Raw genomic sequence first — 24,339 nt, 5'->3', positions numbered from 1 at the left:
GCACTGAGCTTCGGATGTTGTTGTGTGTAAGTTGCCTTGCGCGTCATGTGTTGTCCTGTGTGAGTCACCCTGCGCTTCAGATGTTGTTGTGTGCAAGTCGCCCAGCGCGTCACATGTTGTCCTGTGTAAGTCGCCCCACGCTTCAGAAGTGGTCGTGTGTAAGTCGCCCAGCGCCTCACTGTGTATACCCTCTATGTGGTCCATATTGTGGTACACGTGAATTTTTTTGGTGTTTGTTCACCCTTGTTGTCTGTTTCTGGCCTCGGGTGTTAGTCGTGGGGTGTCTGCACCCTTTACTACATTATTTTCAAATGTTTTTGGGGGGAAGGATGGGGTTATTGCTAGTTTGTTACTTAATATTTCTTGACAATTTTTATTTCTTCCCAAAAGTACGCAGTGATATTTGCTGCTACACGTTTTAACATCGTTTGTGATTTGATGTTTTATTTCATATTTTGGAAATGACTTAATGATCTGCATGAGGGAGGATGGGGGATTTTGATGCATGTTTTTAAATGTCATATTTTGCCCATCTTTTCTTTATTTGCATTGTTCTCTCTCTTGTGATGTTTTACTTTTAGTTGCATCCCTTAGTTATGAACATTATCGCTTTTGTGTGTATAGTTCTTTTCTTTATAATTGTTATTTTTGTTTCCATTTTAAAAGGAAAATGATAATGTTATATCCTGAGTATTACATTTAATTGTAATCTGCCTAGGTCCTCCTAGCTGCTCAGCCAGAGTGAGAGATGGCAATGGATTGTTGGTGTGGCTGTGATGAATGGAATGCCTGGGTGCCTGTGTGGATGAGTGGTGACAGTTGGAGATGGGCTGAGCCGCTAGGCAGGCTGCTCCTGATGGGGCTGGTGTAGGAGAAGTAGGAGCTGGTACAAAGCTGAACTGAGATTGATACTACCCTGAACTGGAACTAATAAAGAAGACTTTGAATAATACTACAAGGCTACCAGTGTCTCTCTATGCAGGGTACAACATTTTACTTCTTCAGGATGAAGTTACAGTGAATAGGCAAGCCCAAAGGTCAGAGTTACTGTAAAACAAGCAGGTCGAGTAAGCCCTCTCCAAAGCACCATGCTGGCAGTATAGCATATCTATTATGTGCAAAGTTCTAGTTAGCAAGTGTAGTCTAGTGAATATTTTGATTACTGGACATAGTTTGTGCTGTCTCTCACTATTGCCACACCTCCCCAATTGTGTCTTTTTTCTATGCAAGCTAGCAATATTTCCTTGTGAAGGCTAATATTTTCTCAGAAAGTGCTAGTTGGGACTGGAATTGCATGTGCCCTTTTCTTTTTGAGTTAACTTTATCACCATTTCCTGCTTCACCTTGGATACAGGGTGGCTTATACTTATTTTGATGTGGAGCTGTTACCTCGTAGTGTTGGTGAATCTGAGGGTCATTTAGATACAGTTATGGCAACAATGAGAACATGAGAGATGTCTGCTGCTATCTGTGGAGGTGACATTTTGGGGGCAGTGTGTAATTCATAATAAACATAAATGCATAGCCTTGAACCTTTATGTAGGGTCTCATAGAGGAATACAAGGGTTACTATAGCCATTTTCTTTCACTACTCTACACTTGCTTACTCTTACAGCTTCTTTTTTTTCTACTTTTCTGTTATCATCATTGTTTTCCTATCTCTTTTTCTTATTTCTTTCCATTCTTTTGGTCTCCCTTCACTTTTTCTGTAGGTGAAAAAAGACTCTCAGTCTTCTAAAATGAGTGAAGGTGCCCAATACAGACACAATAGGTGGTGGGTAGGGTGGAGTAGGCATATGTTGCATAGTAGAAAGGTCTCACCTCTGGAGTGTGCAGGCAGCTAAAAGGAAATGTGTTGCATGTGGAATATTATGCCTGGTGGAGTAGGCTGGAGGCGGAGTTAGTTCAATCCTTGGGTAAAAAAAGTTTTACGCTGACCAAAGGCAACATAGTTTTACCATGAGTCTTCTGCCTAAATCAGGAGTGTTTGCACATATACTTCTTCTCCCTTGGCTTCATAATCCACTTCACAATAGCTGCAAGCATGCTTGATGGTTTCTAAACATGGAGCTCACTTCTTGTCCCAAGCCTTGGCCACTGATCCATCTGACAAGTTTCAGCACAATTTTCTGCAGTTATTAGGGTCTCTCTCCAGTCAGTGTACCTATCTCATAACTTTTGATGGTTTTATTGAACTCTGTGGTTCTAATTTCATCAGTTTTCCACAATGGTGAAAGTTTGAGGTAGCTTGTGTATTATTCAAACGAATATGCATGCTACTCATAGGACTCTGCAGGAGTAAGCTTTTAACTCATACAGCCAAATGATCAATCAGTTTACCACTTTGTTACATTTTTCTTCATGTATTTAAGCCTTTTAGAGATTTAAAAATTCCCCAATGTTTTATATTTTTTCTTTGCTGATGTCGACCACTTGATTCTAAGTTACAGAAATGATCTTTCAGTATTCTTTTTTTAAAATTTTTATTGCATATAAACATAACAGCATACAATCGCCATACAGCACACTTTTACAATCCTGGAGGAGGAAACTCCTGATCACTATCTGTTTACACAGCTTTTAAGCCAGCAACCCAATTTGGGTAGGCAGCGGCGTTTATCCTACTTAACTCTGATAAGACTGGAAGGCCGTGATCACATGCACCCACCGACGTGCGTCCCCCGGTAGTGTCTTTGCTCATTACTGACACCAACCCTTCTGTTTCCTGACCATTTCCGCACTGCAGTACATAGGCATGTAGCCTTTCAACCCTCTACCTCTATCTCATCTGCCCTTTCCTCTCAATCCTTCGTAGCATCTTTCCACACCCGCCTCGCTTGCGTCTCTCACTATCTTCCCCTCTTTGTGGTGGTGTTTGTCGTCCTCCGATTTCCGTCATTTAAATAATTTGTTGTCTCACTAGCTTGCGTATCTAATGCACTTGTCTGCATCATTTCCGTCTCTTCTTCCACCCCAGCCCCACTTTGCTTATATGTCATATACAGTCCCCAAAAATTCTTCGGTCTGCTGCGGGGGGAGCAGTTCACTATAATTCTCCGTTTGCGTGCAGCAATATAGCATATCGTGCGACCATCTCTTAACTGTTGGTATCGGGCCCCTCATCCAGCACAGTGCAACCACCCGTTTCGCATTTAACAGAACCATATCCACTAGCCTACGTATTGCCATGGGCAGGTTTTTAGAGTATCCTAGTAGAGCCACCGAGGGTCTGGGGTCAGTTCACGTTCCACTATCCTCCCCAATTCTCTGAAAATGTTTTCCCAGTATGCAAATTTCCCCGGACAGTTCCAGGCTAGATGTATGAAGTCTGTAGCAGGAGCTTGGCATCTTTCGCATGTTGCCTCTTCACTAAGCCCGTACCTACACAATTGTTCTGGTGTGTAATAAGCTCTATTGATGAACTTAAAATGTATGAGTCTGTGCTTGCCATGAAGCGAGACACGTCTAGTGTTCGTACAGCAATACTGCCACATCTTATCATCTATCGTTGTCTGCAGGTCCCTTTGCCACGCTAGCCTGGCCGTCGAGTAGCGATTTGCTCTGTGTGTCGTAGCTATTTTATGTATGTTGGTGACTATCTTACGCGGGGAATAAGTTTTGATGACATAGATTAATTCTGGGACTTCTGGCGGCTCAGATAGATTCTCTCCAAACAGTTCCATCATCGCTCTCCGCACCCTGTAATACTGAAAGCGCTGCAACAGAGTGACTGCGCCAGCTACCTCCTCCACCTGTTCCCAGGTTTTCGCCACCCCTTCCTGAAATAGATCCCCCGCAACTGTAATGTTCAGTTTCTGCAGTGCGCTTATGACTCCCCTGTCTCTGCAAGGAGCCAAGCAGAGGGCCCACTCTATCGGCATACCTGGAGTGTACAGTTACGCTACCGCCTGTTGCTGTAGCACACAGTGCCAGGCACAGCGAGTAGCATTTATGAAATCCAGGAACCCAGTTCTGCGGTCCATAGCCTCAAATATCAGTGCTGGTGGTGGGAGCAGAGCTGTAAATAGGGTTTCCATGCGCAGGAATGGGATACCAGGCAGGCTCTCCATGGATCCACGTATGCAAATGTGCGCCCTGAGCTGCCCTGTAGTATAGCTTGAAGTCCGGTGCTCCCAAACCCCCCATACTGTAGGGCAGTGTGAGAACCCTCTACTGTACCCTTGTTGCTTACCCGCCCATGCCAGTTTTATCATTGATTGAGTAAGCCTCTGGAAAAAAAAACGTGGTAGTACTATCGGGATGTTTGTGAACAAAAACAGGAGCCTGGGTCAGACCACCATATTCATAACTGAGATCCGTCCCATCAGAGACATCGGGAGTCTGCACTAGGCTTCCACGTCGTCTTCCAGTTTATCAATGGCGGTGCCACAGTTCTCTCCAAGCACCATCTCCGAATCCCTATGCAATTGAATACCTAAATATTGGACAGAGTCAGTGGTCCATTGCAACAGGTATTCCATTTCGAATTCTCTCGTAATCGGGGTGAGCAGAAACACTATGGAATTCACCCAGTTAACTCTCAGGCCTGATAATGCACCAAAGTGCACCACTTCCCTGAGTACCGTTGACAGGTTATGCTCTGGGTTCCGAACATACAGCAGAGTGTCATCTGCATATGTTGACACCACTATCCTGTATGGCGGGAACCCGATACACTCATGACCGTGGTATTCCCTGAGGGCACACGCCAGTGGTTCCGCAACCAAGGCATACAACAGTGGGGACAGGGGGCAACCCTGCCTAGTGTCCCTAGAGATGGCAAATTAATCCATGACTAAATTGCCTATTCTGATCCGCGCTGTAGGCTTATTATACAGTGTGCCGATCAGTTGCAAGAATACCGACCCTAGCCCCATCCTTGTCAGCACCTGGCGCATAAAAGCCCACTCCACCGAGTCAAATGCTTTTTCCATATCTAGGAATACTGCAACTGCCTTGTTTTCTTGCTTTACATGTTGCATGGTGCCGAACACAGTTTGGATGTTATATGTGAGATTTCTGCTAGGAATGAATCCTGCCTGTTCTGGTGCCACCAGTAGCGTAGACAGGGGGGCCAGGCGGTTAACCAAGATCTTTTCAAATATCTTGGGGTCCACGTTTAAGAGAGAGATGGGGGTGATATCAGCTACACTCCTCCTGCGGTTTCCCGGTCTTGGGGATGGCTACCAATATCGCTTCTCTCATGGACCACAGCATATTTCCTGTGACGCATAAATCATCAAAGAGCGCGGCGAAGTGAGGGAGTAGTAGATCAATAAAAGTTTTATAAAAACTAACCGTGAGACCATCTGACCCCGGGGCACACCTCGATTTCATGCCAGCTAGGCCCTCTAGTATTTCGTCCTTTTCGATGGGAAGCATTAAAAATTCTGTATGCGTGTTCGAGAGGAGGGGCAGTTCAATATGTTCTAGATAATCCTGTATTTCGTCTTCCATGTCCTCTGAGCGTGCAGTGTATAGGTCTGCATACAATTGTCTAAATCACTCTGCAATATCTACTTCTTCCGTGAGAATATCGCCCTCTGCAGATCTCACCTCTGTGATCAGCGTTTTCCCCCGCTTCGCCTTCAGGATCTGGACAAGCACTGAACCTGGTCTATCCCCCTCACCATATGTGTGTGCCGTAGCATATTTGCTCATATATTTAACTTAGCTGTCTGCAGCCTCATGATATTCTTCCAGCAGTACTTTTATTTCGTCCTCTAGTTCCCTATCCCCCTCAGTCACCTGCCGTTGTTCCAGGCATTTCAACTTCTGCTCTAAGTACAATAATCTCTGCCGTATAGCCCTGAGTACCCCCGAGTGTTTGGAAATCGCTATGCCACGCATATATACACATTAAAGGCTTCCCACACTGTCAAGAAACTATCCACCGTGCCTATGTCGGTTTCAAAATATATTCCTATTTCCTCCGCAAGCTCCCCTCTAAACATAGGGTCAAGCAATGAATAAGATGGGAAACGCCAAGTAAACGGTGGCAGGGTTTTCTTGGGAGAAGCCGGAACTAACAGCAACGGTGAGTGATCCGAGAGTGTGCACGGCAGGACAATACAAAAACGGACATGCTCCACCAGTGACGATGAAGCCAGCCAGTAGTCTATCCGGGTGTGTATATTATAGTAAGCCGAATAATGAGTGTATCCCCCCTTTAGTATGATTGCGCACTCTCCATACATCTCCGAGATCCATACCGATCATTATACTTTCCAACACTCTCGCTGTCGCAACCGGTCTCCTGATCGGGCCCGCTGATCTGTCCAGGCCTGGGTCCCTAACCAGATTGAAGTTGCTACCCCATAAAAACTGTGCCTCCCGGTACTGTTTGTTGCGTTGGCTAACTGCGTGAAGAACTCAGGGCAGTCGTAATAAGGGCCATACACATTCACGGTGATCAAGTTGATGCCTCTACCCTGACATCTTGATATCACATAACGTCCGTTGGAGTCCGCATGCAGCAAGTCAATCGTAAAATCAGACTTAGGGTTAACCCAGGTCAGCACCCCCCTGGCATGTGTTGTGAAACCCGCTGAATTAATATTTCCTATCAGTCCTCTACTTGGCAACATAGCGCTCGTTTGTGGAAGGTGTGTCTCCTGCAGTAGAGCTACATCAATGTTTTGCCTGTTCAGATAACTTAGTACCTTACGTAATTTACGGAAGTCGTTGAGCCCTCTAACATTCCAAGTCATTGCCCTCAGGGAGTCTGTCGGTTTCGGTACATTATTCTCAGTGCGGGTCGCCATCAGCCATGTGTATCCCAGAGCTGTGTCCAACTCGCAGTGTGCGCGCATAGTATGCGCTGTATGCTAAAACCAACCCCCGCAACCTTTCTGCAATAACCAACCCCCATTACCTCCCCCCCTCCACCCACAGCTGACCTCCCCCAACATGGCCACGCAGTACCCCTGAAATCTCCCACCCATCCCCCAACAACCACTCAGTTAACGTTCCCTCCCACTGGGAACTTCTTCGGTGAAAGCACTCGAGGGCAGAGGTCACTGAATCTTCATTGGCCGTGAATTATTAGCACTTACTCTACTGCCCTGCCTCACCATTGTCGTCTAAAACCTTATTCAGCATTCTACCTTATCCAGCACCCGCCCACAATGTGTGTGTACCCATTCCATCGCCGTCTGCGGCCCGCTGCCCTTCCTGAAACACATCCCACGCCCACTACTATGCAGAAGCAGCATTGCGTCCCGGGCCACTGGTAGTACGCAACCCACATTGCCTATTTCAATAACTAAACAGTAACTTTTTTCTGCAGCGACCGCAATACCGGGCATACCCCCCCAACAGGCACTCCTGTTTACGTACACTTGGTCCTCGACATATGCTCACTGACCCCATGAGTCAAGGTTCCCTCCACCCCCATCCCACTCATCGGTCATCCAACGACCCTCTGCTTCAGTCCTGATCTTCCAACGAACCGCCTGGCGCTCCATCCTGTAGTTGCCATTCCGGAATCTTGCGCTGTTCCTTAGACCATCCTTTCAGCGCCTGCTGTAAAGCTTTAGGGTCAATAAAAATGTGGGACCGACCTTGCTGGTTGACTCTGAGTTTTGCTGGTTACAGCATGGCATAGTCTATACCCAAGTCTCTGAGTTGCCGTTTTAGGGGAACAAAGTGTCTGCGGGCTTCCTGCACCCGAATTGTAAAATCCGGGTATAGTGAAATGTCCGAGCCTTCAAATCGCTGAATTTTCTTCTCGCGAGCAATGCGGAACGATACATCCCTGTCACGGTAGTTGAGAAGCTTCGCAATCATTGGCCGCGGTGGGGCACCAGGAGGGCGTCTAGGGCCCAAAGAGCGATGCGCTCGCTCCACCACGGACATTGTAGAGAACACGCCGACCCTCAGGAGATTTATCAATAATTTTCGATAAACTGCTCCATATTCCCTGTGAGAGTCGTCTCCGTTAGTCCAGTAATGCGTAGGTTACAGCGCCGAGAGCAGGCTTCAAGGTCTTCGGTCTTGTCCTGCAGAACTTGTAGAACATTCCCAAGTTGCCTGTGGTCCGAATCCAATGTTGTTTGCGCTTCCTCCACCTCTGTGAGTCTTCTTTCGGACATGTCCAGCCTCTCTGCATGTTTGTCCACACGCTCCCCCATTTTATCCATACTATAGGAGAGTGCATCCATTTTTGTGCCCAGCGAGGCGATTCCATTCTGCAGACTTTTTTCCATGGATAGGAGCATGCTGCGTATGTCCGCTCCCGGGTCGTCCTACGCAGGCGTCTGCATTCTCGTGGTCTCAGGATTTGTAGCGTCGTGGGATTTAGACCGCTTCTGCTCAAACGACAGCTTAGCCTGTGTCTTATCTCCTCTTCCCATTTTGAAAATGGATCAGAGAAGACAGTGTGTAGGGCTTCAGACTAAGGTTTCTTCTTTTAGGAGGGCAAGCTAGTGTGGCTGCTGTGCTGTGGTCTCGAGCCTATATGTCAGCCCCAGCTGCCGCCGCACCAGAGACTCTACTAGTTGTAGGCAGTGTCCTCCGAGTCACTATCACGCCTGGTTGTGGCCTCCTCGCGTAGCACTTATCAGCCGCTCCCCGCACCAGACGCTAGCCCTCGCAGCGGTCCTCCACTTGTGCGCACTTTCAGGGTTGTGCCACGTCTTCCCTCGCTGACCCTTTTACACTCTATACTGCCAAAGGTGTGTTGCCTAAGTCGTGGCGCTCAGCAAATATTGCCTTCAAGCTGCACTCGGCGCCCACACAGCCTTCCTCAATGTCTCTTTTGCACAGGGAGAGGTAGCTGCACCCACCCAAGCGTGTCCAGTTTCCCAGCGTTATCTCCCCACAGGTGCTCCCGCCAAGCAGTCCTGTTCCTCCTCCTCTTTCCCTGCAGGTGTCTCCTCCCGCAGAGCCCGTCTGCTCCACTCACCAACTTGCTCTGTTTCACCTTTGTGCTCAACTATTATGGCCTCTCTTGCCACTTTTAGAGTTATTGGACTCTCGCGCCCAGTCCGTAGCGCTGCCTCCTCACCTCACACCGCGTTACCACCCAATGCTCTGCACTGCAGGAGTTGCGCCGTACACATGGCTCCAGTCTAGATTCGGGCTCACACGCATCCGCAATTAGGGCGGCCCACCCGCTCTCACCCAGTTAGCTGCGGCTGCCTCACAGCAGCGGGGCGTCTGCTCACCACACTGTGGGACTCCCAAAGCACCTCTCCATGCTGGGCCCTCTTCTACTTGGTGCAGGCAAGTCCCATTTGTTTCCACTGACGCTGCCGTCTGGTCAGATGCTCCCCAAGTATCCGTGGGCAGGAGCTGCGATGTACGCCGCCGCTCAACCGGCTCTCCCCATACGCTGCTCTGCCAGCGCCACTTTGTTGTTCTCCGAGTTTCACTGCCCTTCCGGTCACACTCCTCATTAGACCCGAGCCATCCACCGGCCGCACGCTCTTCAAACCCGGCCTCAGGTGTCCGCTACTGCCGTCCGGACCCCGGCAAGTCAGCCGCACATCACAGGACGCAGCCCCGCCTCACTCTAGCCTGGGGATTTGCGGCCCGATTTCGGCTAGTCACCAGCAACAATTTCTTCCGATTGGCAGGTCGGAATACGTTCTAGTTGGTTCCGCCGAACCCTCTTACACTCCGGTAGCAGAATCTGTGGCGTGTGTCCACCAAACGGATGAATGCTGACGGATAATTGCAGGATATTAAGATGACAATTCGGAGCTCAAGGCTCAAGCGGCCATCTCGGTCGCGAGCAAGCTCTGCCCCTATCTTTCAGTATTCTTTTACAATTTTTTCTTTGGACCTTTTAAGGTGTGGGGTTAAAACTAAAGGAGTCATGCCCACAGAGCATGCTTTGGCAACTTATGTATGCTCGACAAGTGCTTGCTGTCCATGTACTTAATGTCACTGACTATACTAATGTCTGCCGAAACATCCTCCTAGCAAGCCCCTCAAAGAAATGCACAAGAAAGTAATTTTGAGTATGTGTAGTTTGTGTTAGTACAGGAGAATCTCTCTTATTTATCAACTCATACCAGAAGGTTACACAGACTATATTGACTGGGGCGGCTCCTCCGCTATGGCAGAGGAGCGTCGCCCCAATGTTTAAAGGTAGAACATGAAAAAAAATGGAAAAAAAAATGATAATAAAACACGTTTATTATCATTTTATTTTTCATTGACCCAGTCTAGTTTTCTGAGTGCCGCCGAGTCTGTGGCAAGGCAGGGCCAGGTCGCAACATCACCAGCGGGGGGTTCAGTAGTGGGCACTGAAAGTGCGCATGCCGGTTTGGCCGGCCGTCTACGGCTGGCCAAACAGACATGCACACTTGTATATATATCCAGATTACTCCTTGGCGATATCTGCATGGCTCAGGAGCATAGGCTCCCAGTCCCTGCTGGAGCATGAACCTGGTGCGCTCCTGCCAATCCCAGCGCTTCTTTCATGCTGGGAGTAATAGCATGAGAGAAGTGCTGGGATTGCGTGGTGAGATGGGAGCCTGTGCTCATGGGAACTGCAGTACCGAGAGCAGAGGAGCAGCGGGAAGCAGTGTGGGAGCAGAAGGTGTTTATTTAGTTTTTTTTTATTTGCGCTGCCCCCGCACAGCCCCACCACGCAGAAGGGGCAGCAGCCGCGACTGTATATAGACAATGGTGATAACAAGATTACTGAACAACTGCAAGCTATTTTGAGGGTAAAAAACACACTACTAGTGACATCAAGTGCCAACGAAAGAGGTCCCTCCACCATGAACTTGATAATGTCACCCTTGCAAAACTGTCTTGGTATCACGTCTTTTTTCACTAATTTTCATAGATCTCATGGGCCCTCCTCCTCCTCTTTGGATTATATTACCATATGTTAACAGATGGCTGACTGCTGATCACCATGTGTACAATACATAGTCTAGGAAGGTAGATGCTACTGCCAATCACTACAAAAAATACCAGATGCACAAGATTTTTTTGCATGTTGGGGATTCAATGATGTAAATGGTTTCACTACTCATTTCTTTTGGTTAAACACCCTGTGGCAATATGGTATGGTCAAGAATGTCTGAACTAACGTATGAGCAAATTATCAAGTTGTAACTGTATCTTTCTTACGGAATGTTGTTTGCCATGCTTGGAATACCAAATGCAGTGTGCAACTTGCATTTTTTGATAATGTTGAAGTGTGCTAAAATTGTCAGTGGATGTAATGGCGGTATGTTAGGTAGGTTAATACATTTTATAGTTTTTTTGGTGTGATTTATATAGCGCATGGCTACCTGGAGGCTACCCTGGGCTGTCGATAAGAGGTGTGATGAAAGACAAAAGGCCCCCTAATGGCTAGATGGAAAAAAACAGGTCTTCAATTTTTCCTGAAAATTTGTTCGTTTTGCTGCCCTCAGAGGTCCAGCGGGAAAGCATTCCACAGTGTTGACACCAAGTGGGAGAAAGATCTGCGTCCCCATCTGGATGTTTTAATTCTAGTGGTGCTGAGGAGGTGTGAGTGAGATGACCATAGAGTCTCGATGGGACATAGGCTGAGATCAGAGATTTAAGTTTGGGTGGGCCTTTGTTATTTACTGCCCTGTGAGCTATGCAGAGAGCTTTAAATTTTACCCTTGACGCTACTGGCAGCCAGTGGAGTACTTTCAAGGATTCTCTCACTGGCGCTTGTCTATGGAGTTTGAGCAAGAGCCTGGCCGCCGCATTCTGCACAGTCTGGAGCCTCTTGATCACATACTTGGGGCAACCCAAGTAAAGGGAGTTCCCATAGTCGAGGTGGAGACTAGTAAAGACTGTATGACGATTTTTCTGAGATGCTCCAGGATTAATTCTAGTATCTTTCTGAGCATCCTCAGGAGTCCAAAGCATATGCCTGACAATTTGTTTGCCTGTACGTTCATTGAGAGTGCATTGTCGAGCCACATACCTAAATCTTTTACCACCAGTTTAGGAACTGGAGGGTCCCCCATGCAAGGAGGCCAGTTATTTAGGGGTCTCGGATATCCCTATTACCCAATATCATGAATTCTGTTTTTTCACCGTTCAATTTTAGAAAGCTATTTGACATCCAGTTAGCCAATTTGTTCAGGCAGGGGCCCAAAGAGGAGTCTCCCTGATGGTAGTCCTGGGGCAGAGCAACGATCAACTGGGTGTCGTCCGCACACGAAATGCTTAGGATGTCAAATTCCTGTATAATGTTGGCAAGCTGCCTTACATATATATTAAATAAGGTCGGCTCAGGAAGGAGCCCTGTGGCACTCCAGACTTTAAGGGTAGACTGTCAGAGAGACAGTCCTTATCCATAACTTAGAGCGATCGATCGATCATCTAAAAAGGAGGACCACCACTCCAAGGCTCCCCCCTTGATACCTATTTCCTTCAGTCTGTTTTTTAGCAGTGTGTGGTTGACGGTGTTGAACGCCGCACTAAGGTCAAGCAGAATAATAGCTGCTGACCCTCCACCATCAAGTAAGCTTTTGAGTTCCTCAGTGACAGCCAGGAGTGCTGCTTCTGTACTGTGAAGGGAGTGGAGGCCCATCTGCGTGGGATGGAGGAGTGCGTTATCCTCCAGGAATTTGGTTAGGGTTTGGTTAACATGCCTTTCCAGGAGTTTGCCCTGGAGAGGGAGAAGGGAGATAGGTCGAAGGTTGCTCAGAGTGTCAGGGTCCAGATTTTTTTTTTTAATTGGTTTTATTATGGCGTGTTTCCAATCCTGGGGGACCGACCCTGATTCAAGTGATTTATTCAGGATTTTCACTAGAGGGGGAGGACCGCCTCCGTCACCTTGAAGATAGTTCTGATATTAACACTTGCAGTTTGTAGCATTTTAATGCGAGTGTAGAAAGAGGGTTCTGGTGTGGAAATGATAGTCCTTGAACGAAGGTTTAGTTTTAAAACCTTTATTGGTTACATACGTGATATGTAGCACAACCCACGACCGCTCATCCTGGTATCCCCGCCGTAACTGCCAAACCTACAGAGCAGCAGGGTTCGAACGAGAACTCCAGGATGAGTGATGTATCAAATAACCATAGCGCACGAGGGCAGGTGCGCGGAACTGACAAGTTGTCCTTAAAGAAACAAGGGCAACTTGTGACTATAACATCACCCTCTTTTTTTTTGACAGAAAAGGAAAAGAGCATTATTAGCAAGCAGTGCGAAAGTCAAATTTAACAAAAAGCACAGAGCAGACAAATGCAATGAAATGAGAACAGAAAAGAACAATGGAACAGAAGTTGCATATTAGAATAATAAGAGTTTATGAAAATGAAAGAAGAAAAGCAGGAAAGATAAAAACAAACAACTCATGCATCTTTCTCACAAATGATAAGCACCCACTCCCTCACACAATTAAAATAAAACAACAACCTAAGTACAAACATAATAAGAGCTGGCCAGGCTGACAAGAGTAAAGTACAGGGTTGAGAGTGTGATAAGATGAAAAGAGTACAGGAAAGCAATGAAAGAGTGAAGGACTGGCGTGGACAGAACAAGCAAAATGAAGTAGTGATAAGCAGTGGTAAGAAACATAGTTGAACAGAAAAACACTGTGAAGTAAAGTGTAGTAAAAATGAAGCTTTAAGTGACGAATCCACACGAGAGTGGAAGGGTCAATGAAATCGATGAATCCACGGAGGGGTGGAATGGTCAAATTACCTGTAAATAGTAGAATACATTGTAAGTGATGAATCCACTGAGGGTGGAACGATCAAACTACTAGTGCACCATGAAATAATTTGTAAAATGCACAGATGAGGTGTAAAGTACCTATGAAGTGTGAACATGGCACACTGAACAAAGCAAAAAGTACATATGAAGTGTGTACATGGCACACTGAACAAAACAAAATGTACGTATGAAGTGTGAACATGGCACACTGAACAAAACAAAATGTACGTATGAAATGTGAACATGGCACACTGAACAAAGTAAAACGTACATATGAAGTGTGAACATGGCACACTGAACAAAACAAAATGTACATATGAAGTGTGAACATGGCACACTGAACAAAACAAAATGTACATATGAAGTGTGAACATGGCACACTTAACAAAGCAAAATGTGTATGTGTATATTTAGGTGTATTGTACAAACCACACGGTAAGAAACATTATATGCATACCGTAAAACAGGATGTAAATGCCTGTATATGTACGCCATAGAAAGATAACATAACTGTAATATTTAAGTAGGTATGACATATGGCATATAACGCCACACAGTATAATATAACCGTAGAATTACACCAATCCTAAACAGAAAAACTGAGCGTACAACTCATGTAATTACTTATTTCAAATATGAACATAAAGATATTCAGGAAATACCTGTCTTTAAATATAACTGCTAAAAATATCACTCCCATGGAAAATACCTAAATAAGATTGTGGTAAGGAATAAATCCACATGTACAATTAGGCTTTTTCAACAATAAATTATACTGAATACATAGGAAAGAAGAAATACTGTCCCCAGAAAATAATAAATTAAAATAATTAAAGTGGTCACGGTGGTCTGGTGTCTGAATACTAGCGGAAGGCATTAGTTTCATATGGAACTGTTGCAGTCTTTTCATAACAGTAGACGCGCCATCAATGAGAGGAAACAGCAGAACAGAAATTAAAGGTATCAGCGGGAAATACCTTGAGTTAATGAGTTCCTTCGAGAGATCCATAACTGCTAAAATGCAGAATAACACTAAGATCTGTAAATAAAATATGCTGGTTGTAAACGCAGTGGAAAATAGTGCAGGAATAAATGATGCGAATGACATGGCTGTAGACTCCGGTAACTGCAATTGCCTGAGGTGATGAGATATAACAAACAAAGAGTAAAGCTGTTGCTTGTTGCAAGGTGCGAGCTCAAGATGGTGGAACGTACAGCACGCAGTCCCGGATGGCTCACGGGACAATGAATCAGCTAGGCGTCCCTCAGCAGCAACAAGAAATGATTCACAGACGTCACAGTGGGGCGAAGCAGGCAGCATGAGAAAGGTAATGCTGTGTGTGCTGAGAGGGTTCACGTGGTGTGAAGCTCATGGAATGTTTGAAAGTAAGCGGTCCAACTGCCAAGGTACAACAGCAGAAAGCTGAGACCCCAAATCACCAAAATAAAGTGCCCATACCCACCACACACCGTGTAAACTCGGACTCCGGTGCTCCGAAACCTACATCGTCTCACAAGAGGTGCTGCACCACACACAAGAAGACACTGTGGTGGTCACTCTTGGGAGAAGGATAAGCTCAGCTGTGGTGTGACTCCTAGGAACAAATTGCCACATTGAAGTCCAATGGGCTATACTGGTTCACTGCCCGGGTTCTGATAATACAGAAAGCGTTGGGAATGTCTCTCAAATTGCGTGGACAGCAAGCACAGGAGCGTTTATACTCTGTCTCTGAGTAGTGGCAGGCAAAGATGTGAAAGAAATAAAGACCATTGATAAAGTTCAGCTCCCGCACAGTTAGATGAATACTTGCACATCTGTGTCGAAGCGATAAATGAAGTGGTCAGCGTTGAGGCAGCAGTGCGAAATCCTTAGACAGGTTCATGTAAAAAGTTCTCTCAACGTTTTCCCAGTTACTATTCTTAACGTTGCTTGAAGATGTTTACATTGAGCGTTGGAGTCGGTCGGTGGGTTGTGGTAATAAGTGGGATACCAGGATTTTTAAATGCGCAGCTCAAAAGTTAAGAAATGATTTACCTTGTAAGTTCTTTAGTTTCCGATTTGCCGTGCTAAAATAGGTGGCAAGAGAAGGTTCTTTCCTCAGTATCGTCGCCAAATGTAGAAAGAGGGTTCTTGTGTGGAAATGATAGTCCTTGAACGAAGGTTTAGTTTGAAAACCTCTATTGGTTACATACGTGATATGTAGCACAACCCACGACCGCTCCTCCTGGTATCCCCGCCGTAACTGCCAAACCTACAGAGCAGCAGGGTTCGAACGAGAACTCCAGGATGAGTGACATATCAAATAACATAGCGCACGAGGGCAGGCGCGCGGAACTGACAAGTTGTCCTTAAAGAAACAGGAACAACTTGTGACTATAACAGCGAGCATGAACTGTGCTTTGTTCTTGGTGCCACTTTTAGTAGGTAGCACTTAGTGGCTTGTCTACTGTAGTCAGACACCAAACTTCATCCCTGTTTGGGCTGCTAATTCCTTTAAGCAGGGAACTCAAGTCACAGGCATAAGTACTGATAAGCTAATTTATTAAATGTTGTAATGCGCTCAAATTTACTCATGACAGTCATGCTAAACATATGTATGAGGTCTTAAGGGCTGATGTCACTTCTTTTGATGCCACTTCCTGTGAGTTCATGGGTTATGATGCCACTTCCTGTGATGTCACTTCCTGTAATGCCACGTGCATTGCCACAGGCTGTGATGACACTTGCATAGTGCTTAACTTTTTTTAATAGTAGTGCCTTATTTATTATACATTGTATGCTATACCTTTGCTGCTAGAGAATACAGTAAATAAGGTCGTCATAATCCATCCTCCGGTCTTGTAATAGAATTTTTGAAGAAATAGTAAAATACGCAGATTTGAGCTAAAAGTTTTGTAGCAACGGTTATTATTATGTGTTAACATGCTTTCTCTATCTGTTCCTATATTTAGGAATCAGGCACAACTAATATTTTACGCTGGATTGATCTAAGAGGAACTGGCACCCTCAAGTCTATGTAGATAGCTAACAAATTGTAACTATAATAAAAACTAATTAAAATATTTGAGAGAAGGAACTAGTTTAAAAGAAGACTCGAGTGCCATTAAAAAACTGAGATACTTTATTTTGACAGCTTCGAACTCCTCCCGCCTTCCTATGTTGCGCAGCAGCACCATCAGGCTGAGGTTGCGGACAAGTGCCCCATTGGCCTGGAGCTTCTAATTCCCTCGTGACAGGCCAATCGTGACCCTAGCTGGCTCTTCGCCCCTCCCCTCTGCCTGTCCCACGCCAATCCCCGCCACTCCTTCTGCCGGACCCCGCCCGGCGGCTCTACCTCACTGCTGTGGGACGGGAAGTTAACGGCAAAGAGTGTAGAAGACTCGAGTTGTTCCGGAAATGAGGAGCCCGTGATGTCAGCGCCGGGGGCGGTGGGCCGAGTGCGGGGCAGAGCCGAGGCGCGGGGCTGAGAGTCACGGGACAGCTGCCCTCCGCTCCCGATGCAGCCGCTCGGGCGGGGACTGCAGGCAGCCGGCGAGCCACCATGAGTCAGGCCGGGCGGCCGCCGCGCCGAGTCTCGGACTTGGAGGACTTCGGCCGGTCGCAGGAGCTGCGGGAGGCGCTGCGCGGGGAGGGAGGCGGCGTGGAGGTGCGCAGCAGCCCGGACGGGCAGCACCTCCTGCTGCTGCGGCGGGACCGCCGGCTGCTGCAGGCCTTCGACCGTGTCTCGTTACCCGCCGCGCCACACCGGCCCCAGGGCCGCCTGCAGAGGAGCTGGGCGCCGCTGCAGCCCTCCGTGGCTGGGCTGCTGTTCCTGGAGGGCCCTGCCCCCGCCGCCTGGGTGCTGGCCGTGGTTTGGGAGAACGGCCAGGCAGAGGTGTGGGACTACCGGGCGGAGGGTGGATGGGCGCAGAGACAGAGCCTGGAGCTGGGCAACAGCCCCCGGGCCCGGGTGGTGGCTGTATGCTGCCACCACCGGGGTTTGACCTGGTGCGAGGAGAGATCACCCTCGGGTGCCACCCTGCCCACCTCCAGCGCCGCCACCCTTGCCTACTGCGTGTGCCACCGTGACCTGAAACTCGGCGGCCCCCAACTGACCCTGGGGCCCATGAAGATCGTCCTTCACCACAGCCCCTGTTTCCAGCTGCTGGCTTCTCCGCAACACGTCTACCTGCTGCCAAATTCTCCCACCGACCTGAGCTGTATTTCCAAAACTCTACTCGTCTGGATGCCCGAGGAGGGCAAAGTCACAGTAGTTGCCCCGTCCACAGGGGCCATCCACAGCACACGCCTCACACTGGGAGACTCGGATTACAAGAGCCTCATGTTCACGTGCCTTGGACTAATGCCCTCCATTGAGCATGCAGATGTTCAAAGTTTTGCCTTGTCCAGCTGTGGTGGACTATTGCTCGTGTCCCAAAGAGGGGTAGTGAGTTTGCTTCAACCAGGTGGAACTCTGAGACGTGTTTACGACTTTGGTGGCAGCCACCTTTCCCCGGATGAGCTTGTCCAGTTGCAGATTTTTGGCAGTACTCTGGCCTGCTTTCTTTCTGGAGTCCTATATCTTATCAATTTGAACATTGGGCGGCTGAGGGAAAAGAAGATCCTGAGCTCTAATAAGATCCTGTTCATGCCACCTATCAACGAGGGCAAAATGCAGTTTCTGACACACAGTGGCATTTATGAGCTTGGCCTTACTGACAGCACCGTTAAAGGTAACGGTTCAGATCCAGTGCTGGTGGAAATGGTCTATGAAGAGGCCTGCAAATACTATCAGCAGAGGAGCCTGGGAAACACAACACTTACTGTGGAGAGCCTGAAAGATGGGGGTATGTTCCAGGCTCCCATTGCACTGTCATCCATACTGCAGGCTCGTCAGAGTGCCAAGACTGCTGCTGACCACAAAGGACAATTTGATAAATTGATGCACATTATAAATGCTGACCTTGACGTTTACCTAAGTCTGGAACAGCTCAAGTCTTGCATTGTCAGCTTGTCTGGAACAGATACTGAGCAGTGTTGTGAAAATCTGGTGGATCAGGAGATAGTTCGCCTTCTTAATTCTGGCTTGGAGAGAGAGAACATGGTGTATATGAACTACTTGTTTAACACTTTCCCCCAAGCGTCATGGAAATCGATTAGCAGGTGCCTCCAGCTGCAACAGAATGGAGTTGGTCATTCTATAGACAAAGCTGTACTAGATGTTTGGAAGAAGATTTTGATGCCAACCCCTTCCGTGTCACAGGAAGCGGCAATGAATGGTGTGGTACCTCTGTTTGAGTTGATCTGCCAGTCTATGTACAGTTACAAGCCCAAGGGACTGGCCAGCTTTGTTGCAAAGGCTCAACAATATGTTGGGGTACACTGGAATTACAGTAACAATTGCGAAGTCAATCCCTTGTACAAAAGGGCAATGTCTGTGCTGAAGAAAAGGCGATTTAACACTACAGCCAATGACGACTCGGACATTGAGGTTGACCTGCTGCTGTGCAGTGGAAGGCCCACTGCTGTTATTCAAGCGATACATATGCTTATAAGTGGCAAAAGGTGGGGTAAGGTTGTAGAGGTCGCTGGAAGGTATCTTCAGTTGAGTCCAGTTCTGCATAAAGACATTTTTACCATTCTCCTCATTGAGTTTGCACGGCATCGTGAGCTAGATCCTTACCTTGACCAAGTGTGGCAGATGTGCCCTGAAGAAATGAAAGCTACTGAAATACTTAACATTGTTCTACAACACATCCCAAGTTCAGCTGATGGCCACGTACCGTTCTCAAGCCACAGTGGTGACCAAGTAACTATTGGCTTACTGAGGCCACTCTTGAATAAAGTGTTGCAGTTGCGTTCAAGATCGGATGAGCTGTTCGATGAAAAGTTACAAACTCCATCTTTCCCTCCCCAAACTCCCCCAAGAGTACATAGGATAATTCCACAGACTGTTTCTGAACCAACATTGACTGACATAGGCCTGAAAGAAAGAGCTTCTTCTTCAGCAGATTTATTAGCAAGTTATACCAAAAAATAAACCACAAATTAGGTGTGTAAAATGCATCCCAATGCATTTAATCATAAGCTCTTTGTCTGTTTTGTAAAAAAAAAAAAACCTTGCCTTGCTATTTTAATGCATTTCGAGTGGACCATCTTGTCTAAGAATTTGTGTTTAAATGTCAGAACGATTGCTGCAATGCTACTTTTACTGATGGGCAAATCATTCTCAACTCCTTTGTCAACCAATGTTTCAGGTCAATCTAATCAGTATTTATATTTTGCAAGTGCAGTTACCCCCACCGTTGAACCCGCACTCCTAGCATTGTAGTCTTTCACTTTCACCCTTGCAATTATTTTGTTGTTTCGAGCCACCCAAAACTATTTGGCTCCTCACTGACCTGTAGTGGTCCTGACTGGAATTTACACTAGGCCCTTTAAAATTGTTGCTGATGGTCGTGCATGTTGTCTTATACCAGTGGTGGTTTATTTGTGTTTACTATCTTGGATGCTCATGAATGCTGCTTTGTCTTAATACATCTGTGTGCACCTTTTGTGGAAAAAAGAGAAAATGTAATTAAATAAGTCTTCCATTACTCCAATGCTACCGACCTTCGTTTTGGTTTGGAGTGACATGCATGTCTCCCGAAGAATCTTTCCAAATGTAGGACCCGAATCCGAGTTTGGATTAGAACAATACTTTTCTTGGTATCTTTTGTAGTGATTTTCTAGTATTGTTGGCCTTTTTTCTCATCTAATGGTCTCTAAAGTATATTGTATTCAGAAAGTTACTACCAATTTACCCTCGTTCTTCCATAAGCGATAAATACCTTTTTTTCAGTCAAATTATTGTGTTAAGTACCATCTTGCAATTAATGTAATCATAATGTACTTTTCAAAGCTGTTCATCAGTTTCTGTATAGTGTACATATTCAGCTCTGTGATGAATACCTATAATCGAGTATTGAAAATGCTTGATTTGCTAAACTGACTGCATTTGTATTGTACATTCTGTGGAAATAGACAGCTTTTCAGAATGTAGTGCTACATATAAACTTAGATACCGAAGTATTGCACTCACTCATGTGTAATACATATTGGTTTCTTTGTTGCCCCCTCTCTCCCGTCCATGATGCATGAGGCTTTCATGAACTTCCTTGGCTTTCTGAAACTTTTCAAAAGCTTTTGTATCTTTTAGAAGAAATATCTTGTTTCACCAATCCTTGGTGTTTGGGAGAGCGGGGCAATTTTGTTGGTTCTCTGTGCCATCACAAGTAGTCTAGTGAACGTATGTAGAAGGCATAGCATGTGGCACGTTGCAGGACTGGATCTCGTGGTGCTCTTAGCATGCTACTGGTCCCAGTTGTTTTGCAGATTTGTTCTTTCAGCTGCGAGGAACTGGAAGGTAGAGGTATCCTGGGCAATAGGAAGAACATGGAAGTGCTTTCTTCGTAGCACTGTAACACCCCCTCTTAATTTGGTCTATTTTGTACATTTAACTTATAACCGCATTAATTTTGCTTGAACCCCCTTAAATTCATTTACCTCTAGGCACAGAACAAATCGTACTCTGTTATTGAGCACACACACACCCCAGCCATTTATTTGACAAACACCATGTTACCAATAGCTCCTAGTTCATAAAGTTTGCAGTTTAATTTATAGCAGACCGCAATAACATTGGTATGTCTCGAGTAACTTTCAAAAGAGATATACAACACCAGCACGCTAGTTTTTGGTTGGTGATTTGTTATTCTCGCCTACTTAATACTGTTTAAGGGGCGGCCGTGTCTGCAGAGTTGTCTGGCCAAGTTAGAAGGCAGGCATGGAGAGCTTTTTAATTAACACTCCAGAGGGATGTTTGCATTGGGAGCTCTTGCGCTGACCTCAGCCTGTTGAAATGTCTTTGGGTGGGGGACTGGCACAATAAAATGGAGCAGAAGTGTGAGAGAAATGTTGTTTGTACATGCCATTAGTTTGAACTATGAATTATTAAAATTCTGTTCACAGATTGAAAAGTAGTTGAACCTTTCGAGATTCTTGCTGCGTGTACTGGCTCTGGTGTAGATGAAAGTGCCGTTGAGAAATGTAAATTAGTTAGTAGGGGATGGGAAGGTGAGCACCAGGGCACTTGCGTCATTAGCATGCGAAAAGGTTTGTTTTTAAACCTCTGCTTTCCATCAAAAGCACTGTACCAGCATAATGTAAGATTTCTAAAAGGTTGCATGTCACAGAACCTACTCCTGTAACCCTGTCATTCTGATGTTAAAATGTAAAAAGGTCCATTTAAATTAAATGGTACTGCTACAGTTTAAATGGGTTTTGTGTTTATCCTCTGCCCAACGTTATTCATGTACCTTACGAAATAATTTGGGAAAAAATAGCAATTCCCTTTCATGCGCTTTCTATAGTGATGTAAAAAGAAATTGTAACTTTTTTCAGTTTACGCTGTAGCTCAGCAAAAGTGAATCATGTCTTCATCACTGCATCCCTGGTTGAGAAACTGCAGGTTAAGTATTTTTAGGCGTTTTAAGTAGCCTTGTCAAGAGCAGGGCAATGTTTTGGCATGGATTGGTATCCAACAGTGTAAAATTTCATGTTGTGCATAAAATCAAAGGAATTTAATGAAAGATGCTCGAAAGTGTAATCTTAAACAACATTCAGGCTTCTCTTCTTGGTCAGGAATAGTAATGTATTTATTGTGTTGACCACGTTTGCAATATGGATAAGTGAGAGGAGTATATAGTTCCTAACTTGTAGTAAACATATGCCATGTAGAAATTCGCGGACAATCCTAATCTAGAAAATGTATTGAAATGGAAATATCAATATCTTTTATCTGAAGGGGGGGGGGGGGGGGGTAGACTTGCCACTTTACCAGTCAACGGAACATGAAAGCACATGGATGTTTGCCGCACTGGCTACTGCAGAGGGTTCTTGGTTTAGCAACAAAGATATTTTTTCTTTTATAAATCTGCACTGACCAAAAATTATAGAACTTGAATCAAAACCCTCCAAGTCCAAATCCCTTGTTGTACGAAGTCCTCATTGCCCTGCCTGGTACACTTAATTTTTTTTAAAAACACTCACCAGTGTTGGTACTGTCAAGCACTCTGTTTTACTCTCAAGTCACTTATTACCCTAGCTCCTAGATGTGGCCATACACCCTCATGGACGGCTTACTATGGCCAAGGGCATCATTTGCTGCCTTCCACAAATGAAATGTTCTGGTTATTACCCTTCGGCATATCTACATGTTGTGAAGAGGTATGTGTAACAAGTTTATATCTTGTAATTATCGCAGATAAGGAGACCACATTCAACCTTCGTCCTGTGCTGGCTGCTCTGAGAGATCTGAGACAACGAGCACCGAATGCTGCACGGGTCTAGAATTACAAGTTAAAAGTTAACTCTAAATAAAAATAATGCTCACACGCAAGGAGCTTGCTCGAACATGAGCGATATAACTGAAAGAAATGCACACATGGGAAAGGCATATAAAAACATTTGCTTAATAAATAACCGGTACAAACCCATCCCCTTGAGAAATAAAGTTGAGATTACATGGGGGGAAAAAACATCAAAACATTACAAGAACTCAGATACTGAACTCTATGTATATACATATGTTTTGAGGTAATATAATAATCCTTGAACTTAGCAGGGATGGGAACATTACATGGACCTCTACCAGATTGAGTGAGTGCTCTTGACTCAGTGTTCTGCCTCTCAGTAATACATTTCATCTCTCCAACTGGCCCCTCTTCAGCCATTTCAGCCTCAGAACAGTGAGCTGTGTCACCGGGCACAATATTATTCTCATCAAGTCTGCTACATGTGACTGCTTTAGGATTTACACACCAAGAGCTTTTATTTGAGGGGTAATCACAGCCTTTGACAGCTTGAATTTTATACGCTTGTTCTCGTGCCATTTTTACCACATCTCTTCTGCTCCACCACGTGTTATGTAACAGAACAGATCCTTTTGAAACCTTCTCAATGCACACAGATCTGGAGATTTTAGTTTCTCCTCCTTGTGGGAATCTTGACCAATGTTACCTCCTTGACATGATGTTTCTTATCAAAATTCTATTCAATCTGACTCCGTAAAGATTGCATCCTTGAAGCCACAGTTGACAAACTATTTGTCTTCTTGTTCCTTACCTCTCTTACCTAGTCAGGACAGACTAAGGATGTAGGAGATCTTTTATGCAACAACAAAAAAGGTCAAATCCCTGTGGTGCTTTGAGGTGTTATCAAGAAGGACCAGATCATTACCATCGGTAATGATTCCTTTTCATAACCCATGGTTAAAGATGTTTGACACCCTGCTTTGGAAATGTAGTCATGCTCTCAACTAGGCCATTTGAAGAAGGCTAGTAGAGAGCCACTTTGAGATGTGTACAGTGAAAGTCATTGAGGAAATCCTTCATGTGAGCTGAAGTAAAATGAATGCCAATGGCAATCTCCTTGGGTGCCCCTTCTATACCAAACCTTTTCCTTGAAAATGTGATTATGGAATCTGTGTTAGGAACTGAAGTAAAATCAAAATATACCCACTTAGAATATTGGTCCACCAACAGCATCCTGTATCTTTTAGAATTTGATAATGGCTCAAACAATCCGGCAAAATCAAGAGCTACTTTTTGCCCAGCTTCCTGCAGTAAAGGTACCATATGAATAAGAGATTCGTGTAATTTCCAATGCTCGTT

The 24,339-nt window shown here is 45.6% G+C and overlaps 1 protein-coding gene across 1 annotated transcript; it reads left to right on the top strand.

The window, feature by feature from the left end:
• The first annotated feature begins 16,973 nt into the window (after nucleotides 1-16,973).
• HPS6 (HPS6 biogenesis of lysosomal organelles complex 2 subunit 3) lies at nucleotides 16,974-21,943 on the top strand. Its single transcript, XM_078643613.1, has one exon. It carries the CDS (start codon nucleotides 17,190-17,192, stop codon nucleotides 19,665-19,667), a length of 2,478 nt encoding a protein of 825 aa, XP_078499739.1. The 5' UTR covers nucleotides 16,974-17,189; the 3' UTR covers nucleotides 19,668-21,943.
• Nucleotides 21,944-24,339: the final 2,396 nt, after the last annotated feature.

This window comes from Lissotriton helveticus, chromosome 5_1, assembly GCF_964261635.1.
Source record: "Lissotriton helveticus chromosome 5_1, aLisHel1.1, whole genome shotgun sequence".
NCBI classification, from domain to species: Eukaryota; Metazoa; Chordata; class Amphibia; order Caudata; family Salamandridae; genus Lissotriton; species Lissotriton helveticus.
Note: the sequence above shows the minus strand (reverse complement) of the source record. Positions and strands in the feature narration are given on the sequence as shown.

Excerpts from the sequence above, each read along its gene's own strand:
- HPS6 (XM_078643613.1), top strand. The coding sequence starts at position 17,190 with ATGAGTCAGGCCGGGCGGCCGCCGCGCCGAGTCTCGGACTTGGAGGAC.